Source organism: Boleophthalmus pectinirostris, unplaced genomic scaffold, assembly GCF_026225935.1.
Source record: "Boleophthalmus pectinirostris isolate CB_2022bp ecotype Guang Dong unplaced genomic scaffold, ASM2622593v1 HiC_scaffold_19, whole genome shotgun sequence".
Classification (NCBI taxonomy): domain Eukaryota; kingdom Metazoa; phylum Chordata; class Actinopteri; order Gobiiformes; family Gobiidae; genus Boleophthalmus; species Boleophthalmus pectinirostris.
In genome coordinates, this window is record NW_026571140.1 from 43,325,410 (window position 1) to 43,352,502 (window position 27,093).

Below are 27,093 nucleotides of genomic sequence, written 5' to 3' on the forward strand. Positions count from 1 at the left end.
ATGAACCAGAGCGCGCAGCAGTCCGAGCCCTTCGACTATTCGTACTACGAGTATCCGGACTGGTACTCGAACAACGCCGAGCCCACCAAGCCCCCAAAAGAGTGAGTACGGACCCGAACGGACCAGACTTTAACTTCAGCATTTATTTATTTATTACACGTGTGAGTTGTTTTAAAGATGCAATGTGTAACTTTTCTCTTTTAGAAAAGTGTAGTTCCTCTTTAGTTCCGTTTAGTCCTGGTCCAGACCTGGTTTAGTTCACGGATTTGGCTGTACTGGCTCGTATCCCGTCAGATCTCTCCGCGTCTCATATAAACTCCGTCTCATATAAACTCTGTCTTTCATATAAACTCTGTCTCATATAAACTCTGTGTCTCATATAAACTCTGTGTCTCATATAAACTCTGTCTTTCATATAAACTCCATGTCTCATATAAACTCTGTCTTTCATATAAACTCTGTTTCATATAAACTCTGTCTTTCATATAAACTCTGTGTCTCATATAAACTCTGTCTCATATAAACTCTGTTTCATATAAACTCTGTTTCATATAAACTCTGTCTTCTCATATAAACTCTGTCTCTCATATAAACTCTGTCTCTCATATAAACTCCGTCTCTCATATAAACTCTGTCTTTCATATAAACTCCGTCTCTCATATAAACTCCGTCTCTATATAATACTCCGTCTCTCGTATATAAACTCCGTCTCTCATATAAACTCCGTCTCTCAGATAAACTCCGTTTGTGTTTCAGGGTGATTCTTCCGTGTGATCCGGTGGCTGATGATAAAATCTTCCACATCGTGATCCTCTCTCTCTCCGTGAGTCCTGCTCAGTTTTTTTGCACAAAATCAACCCAAAGTTTAATCCTGGATTTGATTCTGGATCCTGGTCCAAAACAGTGTTACAATGAACGGGTCAAACGGGCTTGTAAAAGCCTGATCCCGTCACATCTCAGAGGCTCAGCAGGTCCGGGCCTGGGCAGGACTTGGATGGGAGACGCTGGGAATCACAGGAGGTGTCGTTGTGTCCTTAGGCAAGACACTTCACCCACATTGCCTAGTGTGAAAGTGGTGTGAGCGTGAGTGATGGTGGTGGTCGGAGGGACCAATGGCACAGATTGGCAGCCTCGCTTCCGTCAGTCTGCCCCAGGGCAGCTGTGGCTACAGTAGTAGTTTACACCACCTGAGTGTGGAGTGACTGAATAATGAAGTGTAAAGTGCTTTGGGATCTTGAAAGGCGATGTTTAAATACAATCAATCAATCAAACGTAGGGGTGTGCAAAAATATCACTACGTATCGTATTGTTTAATGTAATGATACAGTATTGATATTGTGAGTATTTTTTGGTTTATTTTACTAAATTATTTTGTTCCAGCTACAGTTTTGTTGTTTGTTCAGAGGAAGGAAACTGTGACACATTTGACATTTTCACTGTTTTGATGATTAAAATGTTTGTGTTTCATATGAACTTTGTCCAAGAAGCGATTTAACAAAGACTTTTAGAATCACAGACATGATTTAGACTTTATTGAACTGAACCGTATCGAATCAATTTGAAATATATCAGACTGAAGTGAAAGTTCACTTTATGTATCTGGAACGTCTTAATAACACCAGGCCTAGTCAAATGCAGAATTTATGTTTCCTTCATTGTTGAGTTCTGTTCACATTTACACATATCAGTGTGTGCACAGGCAGAATATAAGTGAGTGTTTTGCTCAAGGACACAACAGCAGGGATGAAACAGACGCTGTTTTGACTGAAGGCCCTGAGCTCAGCGTGTCTCAGATAAAACAAAAGCTTCAAAAAGTGAAGAGAGAGAAGGTGTTTAATCTGTGTGTCATTCGTTCTTTTGTTTTTCAAAATAAAACCAAAAATATGAAAACGAAAAAACAACAATTTTCTTCATTATTTGTCTCCAAAACCAAAATGAAAAAACAGATAATGATTCATTTTTTTCAGTTTTCCATTTTGTGTTTAAATGAAAAATGGAAAAAATGGATGACGGCAGTTTCCCATTTACGTGACTTAAACTGCAATACCGGACTGAACCAGGACTAAAACAAGACTAAACCGGTCTCAGTCCTGGTCTCAGTATCGGTCTCAGTCTTGGTCTGGTCCTGTTCTGGTCCCGGTCTCAGTCCTGATCACCCGACGCAGCTCCGGGCCCGTCCCGACACTCCTGGTTCATTCCAAGTTTAGGACTGGTTCAATCCGTTATCTGTTTTTTTCCATTCTTCATTTAAACACAAAATCAAAAACTGAAAAAAACGAATCATTATCTGTTTTTTTCATTTTGGTTTTGGAGACAAATAATGAAGAAAATATTTGTTTTTTCATTTTCTTATTTTTGGTTTTATTTTGAAAAACGAATGAACAAATGACACACGGATTAAGTTTCAACATCTTCAGTTCAGTTAGATAAAAATAAAATTTCCAGGACAAAAATGAAACGTCTGAAAAACAATTACAAACCCCAAACCAGTCCCACTTTGTAATTCATCGTAATAAAGTATTTTCCAGATACACAGAGTAGCTTCTCTTCTTTATTCCTCTGTCTTGGTGTCAGATGTTTGTCGTGTCTGTGTGTGTCCAGTTGGTGGCGCTGTTGGTTTTAACAGTCAGATGTTTGTCGTGTCTCTGTGTGTCCAGTTGGTGGCGCTGTTGGTTTTAACAGTCAGATGTTTGTCGTGTCTGTGTGTGTCCAGTTGGTGGCGCTGTTGGTTCTGGCGTTTCTGAGCAGAAAGAACAAACTGTGTGAGGGCTTCACCCGCGGAGCCTCCTCCATCTTCAGGTCTGTCCTCAAACAAACACACGGCACTGAAAACTGCACCGTGTGATCACCTGTCTGCACCTGTCTGCACCTGTCTGCACCTGTCTGCACCTGTCTGCACCTGTCTGCACCTGTCTGTGTTCACTTGTGCAAATCTGTTCACCTCACACACTTTAAAACTAAAACACTTAAGACCGAAAACTATCATAAAGACGACATCATGTGACTTAACCACCTGTCTGCACCTGTCTGCACCTGTCTGCACCCGTCTGCACCTGTCTGCACCTGTCTCACCTGTCTGCACCTGTCTCTCTGTTGTCCCTTCAGTCCGGTGAACTTCCTGGACCAGACCCAGGACAAGTCTCTGGTCTTGGCCGTGTTCGGTTTGGTCTTCAGTAAACTGGCCGTGAGCGTGATCGCCCCGGACCCCCTGCCCTTCTACAAGGACACGCCCCCTCACCTCAAAGGTACACGCCCCCTCACGAGGACACGCCCCCTCACCTCAAAGGTACACGCCCACTCACCAGGACACGCCCCCTCACTTAAAGGTACACGCCCCCTCTCCTCAAAGGTACACGCCCCTCACTCAAAGGTACACGCCCCCTCACCTCAAAGGTACACGCCCCCTCACCTCAAAAGGTACACGCCCCCTCACCTTAAAGGTACACGCCCCACTCACTCAAAAGGTACACGCCCCTCACCTCAAAGGTACACGCCCCCCACGTAAAAGGTACACGCCCCCTCACGAGGACACGCCCCTAACCTAAAAGGTACACGCCCCCTCACGAAGACACGCCTCCTCACCCCAAAGGTACACGCCCCCAAGGTACACCCCAAAAGGTACACGCCCCCTCACGGGACACGCCCCACCTCAAAGGTACACGCCCTCACTCAAAGGAACACGCCCCCTCACAGGACACGCCCCCACATGTCAAAGGTACACGCCCGCCCCTCATGTCAAAGGTACACGCCCCCTCATGTCAAAAGGTACACGCCCCCCCATGTCAAAGGTACACGCCCCACATGTCAAAGGTACACGCCCCATGTCAAAGGTACACGCCCCCATGTCAAAGGTACACGCCCCCTCATGTCAAGGTACACGCCCCTCATGTCAAAGGTACACGCCCCCACATGTCAAAGGTACACAAAGGTACACGCCCCTCATGTCAAGGTACACGCCCCCTCATGTCAAAGGTACACGCCCCCTCATGTCAAAGGTACACGCCCCACATGTCAAAGGTACACGCCCCCCATGTCAACACGCCCCCACGCCCCCTCATGTCAAAGGTACACGCCCCCTCATGTCAAAGGTACACGCCCCCTCATGTCAAAGGTACACGCCCCCTCATGTCAAAGGTACACGCCCCCTCATGTCAAAGGTACACGCCCCCTCATGTCAAAGGTACACGCCCCCTCATGTCAAAGGTACACGCCCCCTCATGTCAAAGGTAACACGCCCCCTCATGTCAAAGGTACACGCCCCCTCATGTCAAAGGTACACGCCCCCTCATGTCAAAGGTACACGCCCCCTCATGTCAAAGGTACACACTCCATAGAACTTCTGGAAGATGATTCCGATGGACCAATCAGAGCGAGAGCTGCTAGAGCGACAAGGATAAGTCTGACAAAGATCACTTTAGGCGCTTTGAGGATTTAAATTTTTTCCTACAAAATCTGACCTTCGTGAAAGCCGGACACCCTGAAGAACACGGGCACTTTGAATTCCCAAAATGCATTGTGCTCTGTGGGAGAATTCCTTCTGGGCCCAAACCCCCGGAGCTGCAGTACCTGGAGCGACCACTAGTCTGGACAGAGGGGGAGGGGCTTATCCAGTTTTCCGGTACTGCCTCCCCCTCACGAGGACACGCCCCCTCACGAGGACACGCCCCCATCACCTCAAACATAAAAACTAGTTAATAAAAGTCCACTAGTGTGAAGTGCAGCTCCACAGGAGGAGCCCACAGCCTGGTTTAGTCCTGGTTTAGTCCTGGTTAGTCCTGGTTTAGTCCTGGGTTAGTCTTGGTTTAGTCCTGGTTTGGTCCTGGTTTAGTCCTGGTTTGGTCCTGGTTTGGTCCTGGTTTAGTCCTGGTTTGGTCCTGGTTTGGTCCTGGTTTAGTCCTGGTTTAGTCCTGGTCCTGGTTTAGTCCTGGTTTTCCTGGTTTGGTCCTGTTTAGTCCTGGTTTAGTCCTGGTTTGTCCTGGTTTAGTCTGGTTTAGTCCTGGTTTAGTCCTGGTTTGGTCCTGGTTAGTCTGGTTTAGTCCTGGTTTAGTCCTGGTTTTAGTCCTGGTTTTCCTGTTTAGTCCTGGTTTAGTCCTGGTTTGTCCTGGTTTGTCCTGTTAGTCCTGGTTTGGTCCTGGTAGTCCTGGTTTGGTCCTGGTTTAGTCCTGGTTTGGTCCTGGTTTAGTCCTGGTTTAGTCCTGGTTTGGTCCTGGTTTAGTCCTGGTTTAGTCTTTAGTCCTTGTATAGTCCTGGTTTGGTCCTAGTTTGGTCCTGGTTTAGTCCTGGTTTAGTCCATGCGGCACTTTGTTATTGTGATGTTTAAAGTCACATTTGCTCCATTGAACATCATTGGATCATTGAAGTCGTTGCACTTTTTTCTTTTTTGAAGTCGTTTTAGATCAATATTGTGATTTAAAATGTCACATTTGTAACTTAATGATCCACAGTGTCAGAGATCAGAACCACAGACACACAAACACTGTAGATCTTCTTCCATGTCCCCGTCCGAGCTCTGACCTTTGCCGTTTCTCTCAGAGTATCTGAAGATCGTGTCCATCTTCTATTACCCGCTGCTCTACTGCCCCCTGCTGGTCTGCTCCACCCTGCAGCGCCGCACCGGGTACCTCCTCGGGACCCTCCTCTCCTTCAGCCACGGAGCCGTGCTGCTCTGGCAGAAGGTCGACTGCCCCAAGACCCCCGAGGTACCTACAAAGACCGGGTTTAGACCGGGTTTAGACCTGCCCCAAGACCCCCGAGGTACCTACAAAGACCGGGTTTACCCCCCAAGACCCCGAGGTACCTACAAAGACCGGGTTTAGACCTGCCCCAAGACCCCCGAGGTACCTACAAAGAGACCGGGTTTAGACCTGCCCCAAGACCCCGAGGTACCTACAAAGACCGGGTTTAGACCGGGTTTAGACCTGCCCCAAGACCCCCGAGGTACCTACAAAGACCAGGTTTAGACCGGGTTTAGACCTGCCCCAAGACCCCCGAGGTACCTACAAAGACCGGGTTTAGACCGGGTTTAGACCTGCCCAAGACCCCGAGGTACCTACAAAGACCGGGTTTAGACCGGGTTTAGACCTGCCCCAAGACCCCCGAGGTACCTACAAAGACCAGGGTTTAGACCGGGTTTAGACCTGCCCCAAGACCCCCGAGGTACCTTCAGAGACCGTTTAGACCGGGTTTAGACCTGCCCCAAGACCCCGAGGTACCTACAAAGACTGGGTTTAGACCGGGTTTAGACCTGCCCCAAGACCCCAGAGGTTCAGAGACCAGGTTTAGACCAGGTTTAGACCTGCCCCAAGACCCCTGAGGTACCTACAAAGACCAAGTTTAGACCAGATTTAGACTGGTCCCAAGACCCCTCAGGTACAGAGACCTGGTTTAGACCGGGTTTAGACCTGCCCCAAGACCCCTGAGGTACAGAGACCTGTTTAGACCGGGTTTAGACCTGCCCCAAGACCCCTGAGGTACAGAGACCTGTTTAGACCAGGTTTAGGCCTGCCCCAAGACCTCCAAGGTACAGAGACCAGGTTTAGACCGGTCCTTAAACCCCTGAGTTAACTAGAAAGGCCGGGTTTAAACCTGGTTTAGTCCTCTGAGGTAAAGAACCTGTTTAGTCCTGGTTTAGAGGCCTGAGGTATCACCAAGTCTGAGTTTAGACCTGGTTTAGACCCTCTGTACCATCATATCTGGGTTTAGTCCTGGTGTGGACCCTGAGGCACTGCACAGTCCTTGTTTAGACCTGGTTTAGAGTCCTGGTTTAGAGTCCAGGTTAGGTCCTGGTTCAGATCTCTGAGGTCGTCTCCAGCGTTATGACCTGAGACACCGAGTCCATGTTTAGTTTCCTTGTAGAAAGTCTGGAGTCTGTGTATTTCTCTATATTTACTTGTATCGTTTCTGTTTCCTCAGTTGTATAAGTTCTACTCTCTCCTGGCGTCGCTGCCTCAGCTCCTCTGCCTCTTCTTCCTCTGCGTTCGCTTCGTCCTCCTCTTCGTCAAAGGACCGGAGCACGAGCAGGTCTGAACACAGAGTCACATGTAAGTGGATCTGAAAACGTTCGTCTGACTGAAGTGTGTTTGTCAGGACCTGGACAGCAGCTACTACACCGAGTACGTGAAGGAGCTGCTCAAGAAGAAGCCCTCATCCAGGTGACAGGACACGTGTTGTCTTCTACAGGTCGACCTAAAATGGACGCCGTTTAAAAATAATTCAAATATTGATTACGTTTTCACATCCGCATTGCCGGCAGTAAGTCAGACCTGTTCTGTTCAGTGTTTTTATGGACAGAAATTCTAGTCAGGGGCCAGAGGGGGTCCAGTTTGGTCCGATTGGTTTGGTCCGGTTTGGTCCGGTTTGGTCCGGTTTGGTCCGGTTTGGGGACCACAGGATCATCTCTGCTGTTTTGTCCTGTCGTCTTCATCGGACCAGGACCTGCAGCTCTGGGGTTTGACCCGAGTGTGAAGCGTCTGGGGTGAGGATCGGCTCCTCCAGATCCGAGGTCGAGGTTCTGGACCAGATAAACGCGTCTCGTCGTCTCCGGGTGGAGAGTCTCTGCCTCAAGTGGACGAGTTCAAGTCTGTCAGGGTCTTGTTCTGGAGCGACGGGAGGATGGAGCGAGAGACTGACAGGTGGACAGGTGCGGCGTGAGATTGACAGGTGGACAGGTGCGAGAGATTGCAGGTGGACAGGTGCGGCAGTGAGGTGATTGACAGGTGGACAGGTGCGGCGTGAGATTGACAGGTGGACAGGTGCGGCGTGGGCAGATTGACAGGTGGACAGGTGCGGCGTGAGACTGACAGGTGGACAGGTGCAGCGTGGGCAGATTGACAGGTGGACAGGTGCGGCGTGAGATTGACAGGTGGACAGGTGCAGGGTGCAGATTGACAGGTGGACGGGTGCAGCGTGACATTGACAGGTGGACAGGTGCGGCGAGAGATTGACAGGTGGACAGGTGCAGCATGGGCAGATTGACAGGTGGACAGGTGGCAGATTGACAGGTGGACAGGTGCAGCATGGGCAGATTGACAGGTGGACAGGTGCAGGCGTGGGCAGATTGACAGGTGGACAGGTGCAGCATGAGATTGACAGGTGGACAGGTGCAGCGTGGGCAGATTGACAGGTGGACAGGTGCAGCATGAGATTGACAGGTGGACAGGTGCAGCATGGGCAGATTGACAGGTGGACAGGTGCAGCGTGGGCAGATTGACAGGTGGACAGGTGCAGCGTGGGCAGATTGACAGGTGGACAGGTGCAGCATGGGCAGATTGACAGGTGGACAGGTGCAGCGTGGGCAGTGATGTGGTCTCTGTATCGGTCGTTGTGGTGAAGAGGAGCTGAGTCTCTGTTCCTCCCCTCACCTCTGGTCATGACCCGAAGGACCAGATCCACGACACAAACGACACAGATGAGTTTCCTCCTCAGGGCGTCCGGGCGTCTCCCTTAGAGACAGAGTGAGGAGCTCGGAGTAGAGCCGCTGCTCCTCCACGTGGAGAGGAGCGTCTGAGGGGAGGACGTCTGTTCTGACGTCTCCTGGACGTGTCCCTCAGGAGGTGTTCATGTCCCACCTGGAGGAGGAGACCCAGGACACACTGGAGGGACGATGTCTCTGGACTGGACTGGGAACACCTCAGGTCCCACTGGAGGAGCTGGAGGAAGTGTCTGGGGTGAAGGAAGTCTGGGAGTTCCTGTTTAGACTGATGCTCCTTGACACGGCTCCCGGATAAAAGGAAGAACATGGATGGATGATTATGTTTTCTGATATAAAACAAAAACTGAACAAAACTAAACTAAAAACAAACAGTGAGGTGTAACATTAACGCTCTGTTCCACCTTGTGATGTCATGAAGTCGTGGTTTTCAAGTGAACAGCTCCTTTTACCTTTAGTTCAGTTGAGATCAACAGTTCCAGGACTGAAATGATCCAAACGATTCTAGTGAAGGTGTGTGGAGCTTTAAAAACACAGCAGAGCACTTCTTGTATCACCACATGATGACATCACAAGGTGGTACAGAGTGTTTTCTGTCTCTCTCGTTTAGTTCGTGTGTCTCAGATCAGTCCGGTCTGGTGCAGAGGATCCTGGAGCTGCCCAAGAGTTACATCTACGTCCCAGAGAAAGGTCTGTGTTCTACATGTATCTCTATGGTAGAATGTTCAGCAGTCACCATGGAGACACATCAACGCACACATTTGAAAACACTGCCGGAAAGGTTTTAAGATTGTCTGAAAACTCAACAACTTTTACATTTTGAAGGTTTTGTTCACGTTTTTTATTTTTATTTTTTTTAATTCTCGCTCTTTCACAGTTTTCCGGTTTCCTCTGAAGTTTTCCGTCGGAGCGTTCGTGTCCTTCGTCTGCATTTACCACGTGAGTATGACCGGAGTCTCGCCGCCGGGTTAGACTCGCGTTACACCGGGCTCTCCTCTCCGCAGACGTCGCTCCTCCTGATCGTCCTGGTGGTTCCGACGCTCCACATCGTGCGCGCCGGGATCGACGAGAACATGTTCTACCTGATGATGGGCTTCGGGATCGTTCTGTCGGAAGATCGGCAGGAGACGGTGCAGATCCTGGTCTATTACACATGGCTCCTGGAAGGTACAGACCCCCTCCACTCTACAGCTCCAATATGGCCGCCTCAACACGTTACTGCAGTTATTTAATCTAAACATCTCCCTCCCTCTTTCTTTCTTTCTCTCTTTTTCTATCCATGTATCTCTCCATCTCTTATCTCCTTCTGTCCCTCCTTCTTTTCTCCTTCTTTCTTCTTTTCTCTCTCCTCTTCCTCTCACTTTTTCTCTATTATCTTCTCCTTTTCACTTTATTCATCTTTTTTCTCTCCCTCCTCCTTAAACTCTCTCCTGCTCCTCCTCTCTCCTCTCCTCCCTCCCTGTCTCTCCTCCTCTCATTTTTCTCTCTCCCTCCTTTCTTCCTCCCTCTCTCTCTCCTCTTCTCTTCTCTCTCCTCCTCTCTTCCTCGCTCTTCTCTTCCTCCCTCTCCTCCGCTCTTCCTCCCTCTTTCTCCTTCTCCCTCCTCCTCTCTCTCACCTTCTCTCTCTTCTCTGCTTCATCCTCCTCTCTTCCTCCCTTTCTCTCCCTCTCCCCTTCTCCCTCTCTCTCTCCTTTCTCTTCTCCTCTTTCCTCTCTCTCTTCCTCCCTCTCTCTTCATTCTTCTCCCTACTCCTCTCTCTCTTTCTGTCTCACCCTCTTCTCTCTCTATCCTCCCTCTTTTCTCTCTCCTCCTCTCTCTTTTCTCCCATTCCCTCCCTCCTCCTCCTCCCTCTCTCTCCTCCTTGCTCTTTCTCCTCTCTCCCTCTCTCACCTCCTCCTCTCTCTTCTCTCTCTCTTCTCTCTTCCTCCTCTTCCTCCTCTTCTTCTCTTCTCTCCCTCCTCTCTTTCTTTCAGTCTGTTATCTTTGTGCTATGACTCTGTCCATCGTGGTCAGTCTCCTCATGCTCATGAAGTCCATGCTCCAGCACAGGTCAGTCCTGCCACTGTCACACCTGTCAAACACCTGTCAAACACCTGTCAAACACCTGTCAAACACCTGTCACACCTGTCAAACACCTGTCACACCTGTCAAACACCTGACGCACCTGTCAAACACCTGTCACACCTGTCAAACACCTGTCAAACACCTGTCAAACACCTGTCAAACACCTGTCAAACACCTGACGCACCTGTCAAACACCTGTCAAACACCTGACGCACCTGTAACACACTGTCACACACCTGTCAAACACTGTCAAACCTGTCAAACACCTGTCACACTGTCAAACACCACACCTGTCAAAACACCTGTCACACTGTCAAACACCTGTCAAACACCTGTCAAACACCTGTAACACCTGTCAAACACCTGTCAAACACCTGTCAAACACTGTGTCACACTGTCAAACACTGTCAAACACCTGACGCACCTGTAACACACCTGTAACACACCTGTCAAACACCTGTCAAAACACCTGTCAAACACCTGTCACACCTGTAACACACCTGTCAAACACCTGTCAAACACCTGACGCACCTGTAACACACCTGTCAAACACCTGTCACACATGTCAAACACCTGTCAAACACCTGACGCACCTGTCAAACACCTGTCAAACACCTGTCACACCTGTCAACACCTGTCAAACACCTGTCAAACACCTGTCAAACAACTGACGCACCTGTAACACACTGTCAAACACCTGTCAAACACCTGACGCACCTGTAACACACCTGTCAAACACCTGACGCACCTGTCAAACACCTGTCAAACACCTGACGCACCTGTCAAACACCTGTCAAACACCTGTCAAACACCTGTCAAACACCTGACGCACCTGTCAAACACCTGACGCACCTGTAACACACCTGTCAAACACCTGTCAAACACCTGACTGTCAAACACCTGTCAAACACCTGACGCACCTGTCAAACACCTGACAAACTGCACCTGTCAAACACCTGACACTGTCAAACCTGTCAAACACCTGACGCACCTGTCAACACCTGACACACTGTAAACACCTGTCAAACACCTGTCAAACACCTGTCAAACACCTGACGCACCTGTCAAACACCTGTCTGACACCCAATGTTGAGGAGTAACAGATTACATGTACTGGAGTTATGTAATCAGAGTACAAATGATGAGTAACTGTATTCAGTTACAGTTACTGTTTCAGTGAGGAGTAATTAGATTACAGTTACTTTGTTGAAATAAATGGATTAAACAGAGGGATTTTCCTGTTTTCACATTTTGGGCTAAATCCCCCACACATTTTTTATTTATTTATTTTTTTCAGTAATTCAACTCATTGCCGGACACTAAACCAGGTCTAAACTAGATCTAAACTAGATCTAAAGTCTAAACTAGATCTAAACTAAACTAGGTCTAAACTAGATCTAAACCAGGTCTAAACCAGGTCTAAACCAGGTCTAGATCTAAACTAAACTAGGTCTAAACTCTAAACCAGGTCTAAACCAGTCTAAGATCTAAACTAGATCTAAACTAGATCTAAACCAGGTCTAAACCAGGTCTAAACTAGATCTAAACTAATCTAAACCTAGAAACTAAACCTCTAAACTAGATCTAGGTCTAAAAAAAAAATCTAAACCAGAAACTCTAAACTAGATCTAAACCAGAAACCAGGTCTAAACTAGATCTAAACTAGATCTAACCAAGATCTAAACTAGGTCTAAACTAGATCTAGGTCTAAACCAGGTCTAAACCTCTAAAGATCTAAACTAGACTCAGGAAACCTGGATCTAAACCAAGATCTAATCTAAACAGGTCTAAACCAGGTCTAAACTAACCTAAGATCTAAACTAGATCTAAACCAGGTCTAAACCTAGGTCTAAACCAAAACTAGATCTAAACTCTAAACCAGGTCTAAACCAGGTCTAAACTCTAAACTAGAGGTCCTCTCTAGATGACACTGAAACATCTAAACTGTCGAGATTCAGAAAGACCTGAATAATTCTAACTGGACCTGAGTCTGAGTCTGAGTCTGAGTCTGAGTCTGACGACAGCGACACAGAAGAGTTTGTGTCGCTCTGTTTCCCTCCGGACTAGTCGAGGTCGAGTCTGTTCAGAAGCTAAACCAGACACCGAGGTCTATGAAAGAAACTGAAAGTGATTTAGTGATTTGGAGTGAGATGAGAGTTTGTTAAACTTGTTCTGTTGTTTATAGTTTATCTGTTCATATGTGACGTTAACAGTCTGTTGTTCTTCTCTTCTGTTGTTTTTACTACAACTTGACTTTACACAGGAAATGTCGTTTTTACTCTGAAAAAGACAGTATGTTTGTGTACGTTCAGGTCAAACCTTCGGGCCTTGTACAGAGGAGACATGTGTGAGATCTTCAGCCGACACAAAGCTCTGGAGCCCAGTCCGGGGGGTGTGGTTTGTTGGATGGGGCTGGTGGGATATCAGGCCGCCCTCTACAGTCTGGGTAAGGAACTGCACCAGAAAAAAAGAACAAGAAAGAGAGAAAAAAAAAAAAACTTCACTTTCAGCCATTCGAAACACCACAAAGTTACACACCACATTCATATTCATGTAGGTGTGTGAAGTGTCTTGCCCAAAGACACAATGACAGAGTGCACTGGTTGATTATGAGACTGAACCTCCAAATGTTAAAGAATAAGTCCCATTATTTTATATTTTTTATTTCTGTAAAAGTGACATTTTCTGGAGCAGTAAGTCATGTTTTACTCTTATACAACCATTAAAGCTGCACTAAGTCACTTTTCGGTTGGGGGTCCATCACCGTCTTGTTTCTATGGAGATGTCATTGCCCTGCTTCAAATGTTCCACGGTGTGACATTAAACTGCTCTACTTTACATTATTTCCATTACGGGCGTTTTTTATAGCTTCAAATGATCTCGCCTCTCCACGGATCTGACCTGTAACTTGGTCTTGGTTTGGTCTCCATGAAGATAGAAAGGTTTAAAGCCGCGCTGTGAAACATTCCAGACAAAACAATAATATCTCCGTGGAGAAAAGCATCTGATGGAAAAGTTACACAATGCAGCTTTAAACTCCAAATCAGTAAAGTTAAAAAAAAAAAAAACGCTGCAAAAAACACTGGAATCACAGCGGTTTTGTGGACAGGCGTTGTCATGGAAACAGACGTTACAGATATTCAGTGTTGTACCTGAACGTTCATATTTTGACTGAACGTGAACTGAACTCGCGGTGTTCGTGTCTGATGAACAAACCGTGAGCTCGTTCATCTTCGTGTCTGTGAACGACACGTGCTTCTGTTTGACTTTGTTCCATTAAGGTTCTGCGTCTTTTCGAGGGTTAAAATTTGTCAGATGTACTTGTAGAATCTGGACTTTTACACGTGAGCGTTTTGGTTTATCTGAATTCTGGGGGCTTGAATTTGCTTGAAAATTCTCCTTTTCAAATGTGAGGGTGTTTGAAGGACTGTGGAAAGTTCAGTTTCACAGACAGAGGTTTGATATTGAACATAAACCTTCCCACACACGACACTGTCGATTTTGTATTTTAAAACTGAGCCTCTGTGATGAACGATCGACAACAGGAGAGTCAAACTCATTTTGTTCCGGGGGTCGTGTCCAACCGACTTTGATCCAAAGTGTCCGGATCAGAAAACTCATGTCATATAAACAAAAATAACAATAAGTTCAAATATTTGTGCAGAGAAACACAAATCTATTACAGAAATCTTTTTTAATTGATGAACTCTTTCTTTTACTAAATATTATAATATTATGAACAACCTGAAACTTTAAGAAAAATACAATTTCAACACAAAGTTTTAACATGAACTTGTCTGTAAACAGGAATAAGTCCATTTTTGTTGTAAAATCCTGCACTCGGCTCCACTTTTCTCATGTTGGACATTTTTCTGATGAGGGTGTCACGGTCAACAGTCAAAACGATCGTCCTTTAAGACGTTTGGAAAGAGACAAGTCTTCATTTGTGCTGCTCTGGTGGGAGGGGCCACGTACAGAGACGCTGGAGACGCTGCTGTGATAAACACCACAGAAAATTAACAAGATTTTAATAGAAAATATCATTCAAATATTTGAGTAGAAAATCAGCCGAGGGCCAGATTAAAGGTCTTGGAGGGCCGGATCTGGCCCCCGGGCCGTATGTTTGACACCTGTGATCTACAAGATATTAAGTGTTCAAAATGGAACAAAATACATTTGGTGCCATTTTCACCATGTTATACCAAAAAACTTAAGCACCCACCAACATAAAATGGACCATTCTAGAAAACTAGATGTCTGTTTTTAACATCTCCAACATTTGTGATGCTGTTCTGTCTTATTTTTGCAAAATGAATTTCTGAAAATGTGGCGTCAGCACATGTGGAGCGTCCGTGGACGATGAAGACACTTTCAATATCAAACCTCTGTCTTTAAAACTGAACATTCCACAGTCCTTCAAAGACGCCCTCACATTTGAAGGAGAATTTTCAAGCAAAATCAAGCCCCTGAAATCTGTGATAAACCAAAATCACATGTGTAAAAGTCCAGATTCTACAAGAACATTTGACAAATTCTAACCCTTGAAAATCTGAAGGACCTTAAATAGTTTTTTAGATACAGAAAACTAAGAGTGGCTCATCTTAAAGCAGGTCAGGGGGAAAATGATAAAATATTTTTAATGACAAAACTATAAGGAGTTGGGATATAAAATTTAAGACTTTTCATGTTGGAAAGTTTGTGAACCTCCTAGAATTTTTTCAGTCAAATCTGAGATGGTCGAGCGGGACATTCGGAGATCTGGCGTGGAACGACCCGTTTTTAATATATAATCAAAAAAGACTATTCAAGTAGAAAGTTTTCCCTCGTGTTTTTTGAGAATAAAGTGTCGGGGTGAAACCTGCAGCTGCTCCTTGTGTGACTGAACAGAGCAACACTGGAGAAATGTTCCATAAACATAAACGCTCACGTGAACCCTGACTGGAGAAAGTTTCAAAATTTTGATATGAAGATGAAAACTAACACATAGTTTCATTGTTAAAACTGATCAAATATTTGCTGTCTGTCGTTTGCTGTTTATTTTGAAATTTGTGAACTGAACTTTGAGCTGGTTCATGTGGAAAATGAACTTTCCCAACTCGACATACGTTGGTGTTTTGTTCAGGCATGGTTCTCCAGACGGTGGTGTTCTTCATCTGCTTCCTCTTCCTCGTCTTCCTGGTGATCGTCCCGGTGTTTTACGGGAGGAACCTGCTGATGTTCGAACAGGCGGCTCACACCTGGTCTGTGCCTCATGAACCTCGAACCCTGAACTCCAAACCTTAAACCCCGAACTCTAAACCCCGAACTCTAAACCCCGAACCCTAAACCCTGAACCCTAAACCCCGAACTCTAAACCCTGAACCCTAAACCCCGAACCCTAAACCCCGAACTCTAAACCCTGAACCCTAAACCCCGAACTCTAAACCCTGAACCCTAAACCCTAAGCCTCTAAACCCCAAACCCTAAACTCTAAACCCTAAACCCCGAACCCTAAACCCCGAACTCTAAACCCTGAACCCTAAACCCCGAACCCTAAAACCCCGAACTCTAAACCCTGAACCCTAAACCCCCGAACTCTAAACCCAAACCCTAAACCTCCAACCCTAAACTCCAAACCCTAAACCCTAAACCCCCGAACCCTAAACCCCGAACTCTAAACCTAAACTGAACCCAACCCTAAACCAACCCAAACCCTAACTTAAACCTGAACCCTAAACCCCGAACTCTAAAACCCTAAACCCAAACCCTGAACCCTGAAACCTAAACCCTAACCCTGAACCCTAAACCCTAAAGCCTGAACCTTAAACCCCGACCCTAAACCCGAACTCTAAACCCGAAACCCTAAACCCGAACCTACCGAACTCTAAACCCTGAACCCTAAACCCCGAACCCTAAACCCCGAACTCTAAACCCTGAACCCTAAACCCCGAACTCTAAACCCTAAACCCTAAACCTCAAACCCTAAACCCTGAAACCTAAACCCTGCAACCTAAACCCTAAGCCTCTAACCCCAAACCTCAAACCCTAAACTCTAAACCTTAAACCCCGAACCCTAAACCCCGAACCCTAAACCTCAAACCCTGAACCGCAAACCCTAAACTTTAAACCCTGAACCGTCCCAAACCTCGGCTCAGTCTAAACCTCGTGACCTTTGACCCCTGGCAGGTCGGCGTGGGTGACCCTGATCCTCGTCACGGTTCTTCAACACGTCACGGCCAAGTTCATGTTCGTGAAGAAAGAGTCTGGAACCACAGACATCGACAACAGGTCTGAAAAACAAAACCTATGAACATCTCAACAACATCGAATGTAAACGGGAACAAGAAGAACAAGTCTGAGTTTAGACCTGGTTTAGTTCTGGTTCAGTTCTGGTTCAGACCTGGTTCAGACCTGGTTCAGTTCTGGTTCAGACCTGGTTCAGTTCTGGTTCTTGTCTTTGTAGGGACTCCCTGTTCCTCCTCACCTACTTGTTGTTCCTGGTGAATTCTGTAGTCGGTTTGTTGGTGTCGATGTGGAGGATCCTGATCTCGGCCGTTTACAACCTGATCCACATGGGCCGGACCGACCTGAGCCTCCTGCACCGGACCAGCCAGGACTACGACCCAGGTACGGACCGAACCCAGGACTAAACCAGGACTAAACCAGGACTACGACCCAGGTACGGACCGACCGGGACTAACCAGGACGGACCAGGTACGGACCGAACCGGGACTAAACGGACTACGACCCCAGGTACGGACCGAACCGGGACTAAACCAGGACTAAACCAGGACTACGACCCGGTACGACCGAACCGGGACTAAACCAGGACTAAACCAGGACTAACCAGGACTACGACCAGGTACGGACCGGAACCAGGGACTAAACCAGGACTAAACAGGACTACGACAGGTACGGACCGAACCGGACTAAACCAGGACTACGACCCAGGTACGGACTAAACCAGGACTAAACCAGGACGACCCCAGGTAAGGACTAAACCAGGACGGACTAGACCCGGTACGGACCGAACCAGGGACTAAACCAGGACTAAACCAGGACTTACGACCAGGTACGGACCGAAACCAGGACTAACCAGGACTACACCCAGGTAAACGGACCGGAAACCAGGACTAAACGCCTACGACTAACCAGGACCGAACCAGGACAACCAGGACTACGACCCAGGTACGGACCGAACCAGGACTAAAACCAGGACCGAACCAGGACTACGACCAGGTACGGACCGGACAGGACTAAACCAGGACTAAACCAGGACTAACGACCCAGGTACGGACCGGACCCAGGACTAAACCAGGACTAACCAGGACTAAACGGACCCAGGTACGGACCGGACCAGGACTAAACAGGACTAAACCCAGGACTACGACCCAGGTACGGACCGAACCAGAAAACCAGGACTAAACCAGGACTAACCCCAGGACTAAACGACTAGACCCAGGTACGGACCGAACCGGGATAAACCAGGACCGAAGGTACGGACTAACCAGGACTACGACCCAGGTACGGACCGGGACTACGGACCGGGACTAAACCAGGACTAACCAGGACTAAACCAGGACTACGACCCCAGGTACTGGACTAACCAGGACTAAAACCAGGACTAACGACCAGGTACCAGGACTAAACCAGGACCCAGGACTAAACCGGACTACTACCAGGACTACGGACCCAGGTACGACCCAGGTACGGACTAAACCAGGACTACGGACTGGACCCCTAAACCAGGACTATGACCCAGGTAAGGGACCAGGACCGGACCAGGACTACGAACCCAGGTACGGACCGAAACCGGACTAAACCAGGACGAACCAGGACTAAACCAGACTACCCCAACCAGGACTAAACCAGGACTAAACGAACCGGTACGGACCGAACCGGGACTAAAACCAGGAACTACGACCCAGGTACGGACCGAACCAGGACTAAACCAGGACTAAACCAGGACTACGACCCAGGTACGGACGGACTAACCAGGACTAAACCAGGACTACGACCCAGGTACGGACTAAACCAGGACTAAACCAGGACTACGACCCAGGTACGGACCGGACCAGGACTAAACCAGGACTACGACCCAGGTACGGACTAAACCAGGACTAAACCAGGACTACGACCCAGGTACGGACCGAACCAGGACTACGACCCAGGTACCAACCAACTAAACCAGGACTAAACCAGGACTACGACCCAGGTACGGACTAAACCAGGACTAAACCAGGACTACTACCCAGGTACGGACTAAACCAGGACTACACCAGGACTACGACTTACGGACTAACCAGGACCGAACCAGGACTAAACGACAGGACTAAACAGACGGACAACAGGACTAAACCAGGACTACGACCCAGGTACGGACCGAACCGGGACTAAACCAGGACTACGACCCAGGTACGGACCGACCAGGACTAAACCAGGACTACCAGGACTACGACCCAGGTACAGACCGAACCAGGACTAAACCAGGACTACGAACCAGGTACGGACTGAACCGGGACTAAACCAGGACTAAACCAGGACTACGACCCAGGTACGGACCGGACCAGGGACTAACCAGGACTACGGACCCAGGACTACGGGTAAACCGGGACCGAACCAGGACTAAAGGACTAAACCAGGACTAAGCCCGAAGGTAGACTGGACGACCGGACGGGACTAAACCAGGACTACGACCAGGTACGGACCGAACCGGACTAAAACCAGGACTAAACCAGACCGAGGACTACGACCCAGATACGGACCGGACCGGACTAAACCAGGACCGAACCAGGACTACGACCCAGGTACAGACTGAACCAGGACTAAACCAGAACTGACCAGGACTACAGCCCAGGTACGGACCGAACCAGGACTAACCAGGACTAACCAGGACTGAACCAGGACTACGACCCAGGTACGGACCGGACCAGGACTAAACCAGGACTAAACCAGGACTACGACCCAGGTACGGACTCAAACCAGGACTAAACCAGGACCGAACCAGGACTACGACCCAGGTACGGACTAAACCAGGACTAAACCAGGACCGAACCAGGACTACGACCCAGGTACAGACTGAACCAGGACTAAACCAGAACTGAACCAGGACTACAGCCCAGGTTACGGACCGGACCAGACTAAACCAGGACTAAACCAGGACTACGACCCAGGTACGGACCGAACCAGGACTAAACCAGGACTAAACCAGGACTGACCAGGACTACGACCCAGGTACGGACCGAACAGGACTAAACCAGGACTAAACCAGGACTACGACCCAGGTACGGACCGAACCAGGACTAAACCAGGACCGAACCAGGACTACAGCCCAGGTACGGACTAAACCAGGACTAAACCAGGACCGACCCAGGTACCCAGGACTAAACCAGGTAAGGTACCGGACCAGGACTAAACCAGGACTCCAGGGACTAAACCAGGACTACAGCCCAGGTACGGACCGGACCAGGACTAACCAGGACTAGGACTACGACCCAGACGGACCGGACCAGGACTAAACCAGGACTAACCAGGACTACGACCAGGTACTAAACCAGGACTAAACCAGACTGACCCAGGTACGGACTAAACCAGGACTAAACCAGGACCGAACCAGGACTACAACCCAGGTAGGACCGAACCGGGACTAAACCAGACCGAACCCAGGACTACGACCCAGGTACGGGAAACCGGGACTAACCAGGACCGAACCAGGACTACGACCCAGGTACGGTGGTTAAACCGGACTGAAACCAGGACTACAGACCAGGTACGTAAAACCAGGACTAAACCAGACCGAACCAGGACTACAGCCCAGGTACGGACTAAACCAGGACTAAAGGACCCAGACTGAACCAGGGACTTACGACCCAGGTACGGACTAAACCAGGACTAAACCAGGACTAAACCAGGACTAACGACCCAGGTACGGACCGAACCAGGACTAAACCAGGACTAAACAGGACTGAACCAGACTACCGACCCAGGTACGGACCGGAACCAGGACTAAACCAGGACTAAAACCAGGACTACGACCCAGGTACGGACCGAACCAGGACTAAACCAGGACTAACCAGGACTACGACCCAGGTACAGACTGAACCAGGACTAAACCAGACTGAACCAGGACTACAGCCCAGGTACGGACTAAACCAGGACCAGGACAACCAGACTAAACCAGGACTACGACCCAGGTACGGACCGGACCAGGACTAAACCAGGACTGAACCAGGACTACGACCCAGGTACGGACCGAACCAGGACTAAACCAGGACTAAACCAGGACTACGACCCAGGTACGGACTAAACCAGGACTAAACCAGGACTACGACCCAGGTACGGACCGGACCGGGACTAAACCAGGACCGAACCAGGACTACGACCCAGGTACGGACCGAACCGGGACTAAACCAGGACCGAACCAGGACTATGACCCAGGTACGGACCGAACCAGGACTAAACCAGGACTAAACCAGGACTACGACCCAGGACTAAACGGACCCAGGACCAGGACTAAACCAGGACTGAACCAGGACTACGACCCAGGTACGGACTAAACCAGGACTAAACCAGGACCGAACCAGGACTACGACCAGGTACGGACTAAAACCAGGACTAACCAGAACTGAACCAGGACTACAGCCCAGGTACGGACCGAACCAGGACTAAACCAGGACTAAACCAGGACCCAGGTACGGACCGGAACCAGGACTAAACCAGGACTAAACCAGGACTACGACCCAGGTACGGACCGAACCAGGACTAAACCAGGACTAAACCAGGACTGACCAGGACTACGACCCAGGTACGGACCGAACCAGGACTAAACCAGGACTAAACCAGGACTACGACCCAGGTACGGACCGAACCAGGACTAAACCAGGACTAACCAGGACTACGACCCAGGTACGGACCGAACCAGGACTAAACCAGGACTAAACCAGGACTAAACCAGGTACGGACTAAACCAGGACTAAACCAGGACTAAACCAGGACTACGACAGGTACGGACCGACCAGGACTAAAACCAGGACTAAAACCAGGACTGAACCAGGACTACAGCCCAGGTACGGACCGGACCAGGACTAAACCAGGACTGAACCAGGACTACGGACCCAGGTACGGACCGGACCAGGACTAAACCAGGACTAAACCAGGACCAGGTACGGACCAGGTACGGACTAAACCAGGACTAAACCAGGACTAAACGAACCAGGACTAAACCAGGACGGACCGAACCAGGACTAAACCAGGACTAAACCAGGACTACGACCCAGGTACGGACCGAACCAGGACTAAACCAGGACCGAACCAGGACTACGACCCAGGTACGGACCGAACCAGGACTAAACCAGGACCGAACCAGGACTACGACCCAGGTACGGACCGGAACCAGGACTAAACCAGGACCGAACCAGTAGTAAACCAGGACTACGACCCAGGTACGGACCTAAACCAGGACTAAACCAGGACCGAACCAGGACTACGACCCAGGTACGGACTGAACTGCCCCCTAGAGGTGGAATCTAGAAATGCTCCTGTCAAAAGCGACACTTCTGGATTCACAGACTTCAGACTCTCGCTCCTCACGGACTGAATGTGGAGTTTGATCGAAGATGTTTTTTGTGAAGATTTAAACTATTTCTGTATTTTATAAAATGTTTTTTATGTAAATATTTAAACTGTTGTTTCATCAACAACGTCGTTTGTGTCTCTGTCCAATCAGAACCTCCCCACCTCCAGACGCTCTAGTCCTGGTCTAGTCCTGGTCTGAGTCTGGTCTAGTCCTGGTCTAGTCCTGGTCTGGTCCTGGTCTAGTCCTGGTCTCTGGTCTAGTCCTGGTCTAGTCCTGGTCTGGTCCTGGTCCTGGTCTATCTTGGTCTCTCCTGGTCTAGTCCTGGTCTAGTCCTGGTCTGTCCTGGTCCTGGTCTAGTCCTGGTCTGTCTGGTCCTGGTCTGACCCTGGTCTAGTCTGGTCTGGTCTAGTCTGGTCTGGTCCTGGTCTCTGGTCTGGTCTAGTCCTGGTCTGTCCTGGTCTGGTCTGTCCTGGTCTAGTCCTGGTCTAGTCTGGTCTAGTCCTGGTCTAGGTCCTGGTCTAGTCCCTGGTCTAGTCCTGGTCTAGTCCTGGTCTAGTCCTGGTCTAGTCCTGGTCTTCCTGGTTTATCCATCCATCCATCCATTTTCGTCCGCTTATCCGGGGCCGGGTCGCGGGGGCATCAGTCTAAGCAGGGACTCCCAGACTTCCTTCACCCCAGACACGTCCTCCAGCTCCTCCGGGGGAACCCTGAGGTGTTCCCAGGCCAGCCCAGAGACATAGTCCCTCCAGTGTGTCCTGGGTCTTCCCCGGGGCCTCCTCCCGGTGGGACATGCCCAGAACACCTCCCGAGGGAGACGCCCAGGAGGCATCCGGAACAGATGCCCGAGCCTCAACTGGCTCCTCTCGACGTGGAGGAGCAGCGGCTCTACTCCGAGCTCCTCCCGTGTGACTGAGCTCCTCACTCTGTCTCTAAGGGAGACGCCCAGCCACCCTGCGGAGGAAACTCATTTCGAGCGCTTGTATCTGCAATCTCGTCCTTTCGGTCACTACCCAGAGCTCATGACCATAGGTGAGAGTAGGAACGAAGACTGACCGGTAAATCGAGAGCTTCGCCTTTCGACTCAGCTCCTCTTCACCACAACGGTCCGATACAGCGACCGCATCACTGCCGAAGCTGCACCGATCCGCCTGTCAATCTCACGTTCCGTCCTTCCCTCACTCGTGAACAAGACCCCGAGATACTTGAACTCCTCCACTTGAGGCAAAGACTCTCCCACCCACCCGGAGAGGGCAAGCCACCCTTTTTCCGGTCGAGAACCATGGCCTCGGACTTGGAAGAGCTGATCTTCATCCCAGCCGCTTCACACTCGGCTGCAAACCGCCCCAGTGCACACTGCAGGTCCTGGTTCGATGAAGCCAACAGGACAACATCGTCCGCAAACAGCAGAGATGAAATCCTGTGGTCCCCAAACCGGACCCCCTCCGGCCCCTGACTGCGCCTAGAAATTCTGTCCATAAATACAATGAACAGAACCGGTGACAGGTGCAGCCCTGGCGGAGTCCAACATGCACCGGGAACAGGTCTGACTTACTGCCGGCAATGAACACAGCTCCTGCTCCGGTCATACAGGGACCGGACAGCCCTTAGCAAAGGGCCCCGGACCCCATACTCCCAGAGCACCCCCCACAGGACACCACGAGGGACACGGTCGAATGCCTTCTCCAAGTCCACAAAGCACATGTGGACTGTTTGGGCAAATTCCCATGAACCCTCGAGCACCGATGGAGAGTGTAGAGCTGGTCCAGTGTTCCACGGCCAGGACGAAAACCACACTGCTCCTCCTGAATCCGAGGTTCGACTATCGGCCGGATTCTCCTCTCCAGTCCCTGGCATAGACCTTACCGGGAAGGCTGAGGAAGTGTGATCCCCCTATAGTTGGAACACACCCTCCGGTCCCCCTTCTTATACAGAGGGACCACCACCCCGGTTTGCCAGTCCAGAGGTACTGTCCCCGACCGCCACGCGATGTTGAAGAGGCGTGTCAGCCAAGACCCACAACATCCAGAGACTTCAGGTACTCAGGACGGATCTCATCCAACCCCGGAGCCTTGCCACCAAGGAGCTTTCCAACCACCTCAGTGACTTCAGCCAGGGTGATGGATGAGTCCGCCTCTGAGTCCCCAGTCTCTGCTTCCTCCTCGGAAGACGTGACGGTGGGATTGAGGAGATCCTCAAAGTTTTCCTTCCACCGTCCGACTACGTCCCCAGTCGAGGTCAGCAGCTCTCCCCCCGCACTGTAAACAGTGTTGGTGAAGAACTGCTTTCCCCTCCTGAGGCGCCGGACGGTTTGCCAGAATCTCTTTGAGGCCGTCCGATAGTCCTTCTCCATGGCCTCCCCGAACTCCTCCCAGCTCCGAGTTTTTGCCTCCGCGACCACACGGGCTGCAGCACGCTTGGCCCGCCGGTACCTGTCAGCTGCCTCAGGAGTCCCCCGAGCCAGCAAGGCCCGATAGGACTCCTTCTTCAGCTTGACAGCATCCCTTACTTCCGGTGTCCACCACCGGGTTCTGGGGTTGCCGCCGCGACAGGCACCACAGACCTTACGCCCACAGCTCCGAGCAGCTGCATTGACAATAGAGGCCGAGAATGAAGCCCACTCGGACTCCATATCTCCGGCCTCCCCCGGAATACGGGAGAAGTCCTCCCGGAGGTGCGAGTTGAAAGGTCCCTCTGACAGAGGCTCTGCCAGACGTTCCCAACAGACCCTCACTACACGCTTGGGCCTGCCAGGTCTTTCCGGCTTCCTCCTCCGCCAGCGAACCCAACTCACAACCAGGTGGTGATCAGTTGACAGCTCAGCCCCTCTCTTCACCCGAGTGTCCAAGACACGCGGCCGGAGATCAGATGACACGACTACAAAGTCGATCATCGACCTCCGGCCTAGGGTGTCCTGGTGCCACGTGCACTTATGGACACCCTTGTGCTCGAACATGGTGTTCGTTATGGACAAACTGTGACTAGCACAGAAGTCCAATAACAAAACACCACTCGGGTTCAGATCGGGGAGGCCGTTCCTCCCAATCACCCCTCTCCAAGTGTCACTGTCGTTGCCCACGTGGGCGTTGAAGTCCCCCAGGAGAACAACGGAGTCCCCGGTCGGTGCACTGTCTAGTACCCCTCCCAAGGACTCCAAGAAGGCCGGGTACTCGAGTACTCTGCACTGCTGTTCGGCCCGTAGGCCGAACACCACAGTGAGAGACCTGTCCCCGACCCGAAGGCGCAGGGACGCGACCCTCTCGTTCACCGGGGTGAACTCCAACACACAGCGACTGAGCTGTGGGGCAATGAGCCACACCACCCCCCCCCCCCCCCACACACACACACACACCCAGCCGCCGCGCTCCCCGCGGCCAACGCCAGAGAAATGGAGAGTCCAGCCCCTCTCAAGGAGTTGGGTTCCAGAGCCCAAACTGTGCGTGGAGGTGAGGCCGACTATATCTAGTCGGTAACGCTCAACCTCCCGCACAAGCTCAGGCTCCTTCCCCCCCAGCGAGGTGACATTCCATGTCCCCAGAGCCACAGTCTCCATGTCCGGAGATCCGGTCGCCGAGGCCCCCGCCGTCGACTGCCGCCCAGATCTCTCTGCACCGGCCCCATATGGATCCTCCTGCGGGTGGTGGGCCCACGTGAGGACGGCCCCACGTCGCTCCTTCGGGCTGAGCCCGGCCGAGCCCCGTGGGGGGAGGCTCGGCCACCAGGCGCTCGCTGACGAGCACCCACCCCAGGCCTGGCTCCAGGGTGAGGCCCCGGTGACGCCAATCCGGGCGACGTAACTGGCCTCTGTGTGTGATTCATCATAGGGGCTTCTGAACCGTTCTTCGTCTGACCCGTCCCCCCGGACCTGTTTGCCTTGGGTGACCCGACCAGGGGCATGAAGCCCCCGACAACATAGCTCCCGGGATCATTCGGGCATCAAACCCCTCCACCACGATAAGGTGACGGTTCAAGGAGGGGCCTGGTTTAGTCCTGGTTTAATCCTGGTCTAGTCCTGGTTTAGTCCTGGTTTAATCCTGGTCTAGTTCTGGTCCAGTCCTGGTCTAGTCCTGGTTTAATCCTGGTCTAGTTCTGGTCCAGTCCTGGTCTAGTCCTGGTTTAATCCTGGTCTAGTTCTGGTCCAGTCCTGGTCTAGTCCTGGTCTAGTCCTGGTCTAGTCCTAATGAGTTTAACATGTAAACTCCAAGGAGAATATTTTAATTCAGAACAATTAATTTGGAATTAAAAACATCATGTAAAATTGGCCAAGAAACAGTGACTCTGACACTGAGTAAAGTCCACATCAAAGTCAATCAAAGACCCTGAGTCTTGGGTTCAGACAGAAGTTGAGTCGTCCTGTGTCTCCCTGTGTCCGGCAGGTTACTGGTTCTACACTCAGTTCCTGTCGGTGGAGGTGAGTCAGACTCATCCTGTGATGAAGTCCTTCTGTGGTCTCCTCCTGGACCTGATGATGGACGGAGGAAGAGCCGCCCACAAGATCCAGCAGGTCGAGGAAGGTTAGTCCTGGTCTAGTCCTGGTCCAGTCCTGGTCTAGTCCTGGTCTAGTCCTGGTTTAGTCCTGGTCTAGTCCTGGTCTAGTCCTGGTCTAGTCCTGGTCTAGTCCTGGTCTAGTCCTGGTCCTAGTCCTGGTTTAGTCCTGGTCCAGTCCTGGTCTAGTCCTGGTCTAGTCCTGGTCTAGTCCTGGTCTAGTCCTGGTTTAGTCCTGGTCTAGTCCTGGTCCTAGTCCTGGTCTAGTCCTGGTCCTGTTCCCTCAGGTCTTCAGGAGAACCGTCCAAACGCCGCCGTCTTGAGTCGTCGGATCCGCAGACGTTGGCGGCTCCTCTTCACTCTGGTCAATAATCCGTCTCTGCTCGGCTCCAGGAAACACTTCCAGACCCCGAGCGGCCAGACCCACGCTGCCCACGCTGCCCACGCTGCCCACGCTGCCAACGGCACGCCCACCGCCAACACAGGAAGCAGGAAGTCACAGGCAGGAAGTAGGAAGGAGCCTGAGCTGGAGGTGGCGGTCGAGGCTAAAACCGAAGAGCAGTAG

General features: G+C 50.4%; 1 protein-coding gene across 1 annotated transcript; it reads left to right on the forward strand.

Moving 5' to 3' along the window:
* Window positions 1-27,093, forward strand: LOC110172683 (receptor for retinol uptake stra6-like). Its single transcript, XM_055154376.1, has 17 exons — window positions 1-101; window positions 757-823; window positions 2,714-2,799; window positions 3,106-3,245; window positions 5,533-5,699; window positions 6,913-7,020; window positions 7,087-7,151; window positions 9,039-9,118; window positions 9,306-9,367; window positions 9,433-9,595; window positions 10,402-10,477; window positions 12,805-12,938; window positions 15,615-15,732; window positions 16,658-16,759; window positions 16,935-17,098; window positions 26,420-26,557; window positions 26,816-27,093. The coding sequence occupies exons 1-17, from the start codon at window positions 1-3 to the stop codon at window positions 27,091-27,093; spliced, it is 2,049 nt and encodes a 682-aa protein (XP_055010351.1).

Coding starts and splice junctions, on each gene's coding strand:
- LOC110172683 (XM_055154376.1), top strand. CDS start 1: ATGAACCAGAGCGCGCAGCAGTCCGAGCCCTTCGACTATTCGTACTAC. Junction 102..756: donor CCCACCAAGCCCCCAAAAGA/GTGAGTACGGAC, acceptor TTTGTGTTTCAG/GGTGATTCTTCCGTGTGATC. Junction 9,596..10,401: donor TTACACATGGCTCCTGGAAG/GTACAGACCCCC, acceptor TCTTTCTTTCAG/TCTGTTATCTTTGTGCTATG.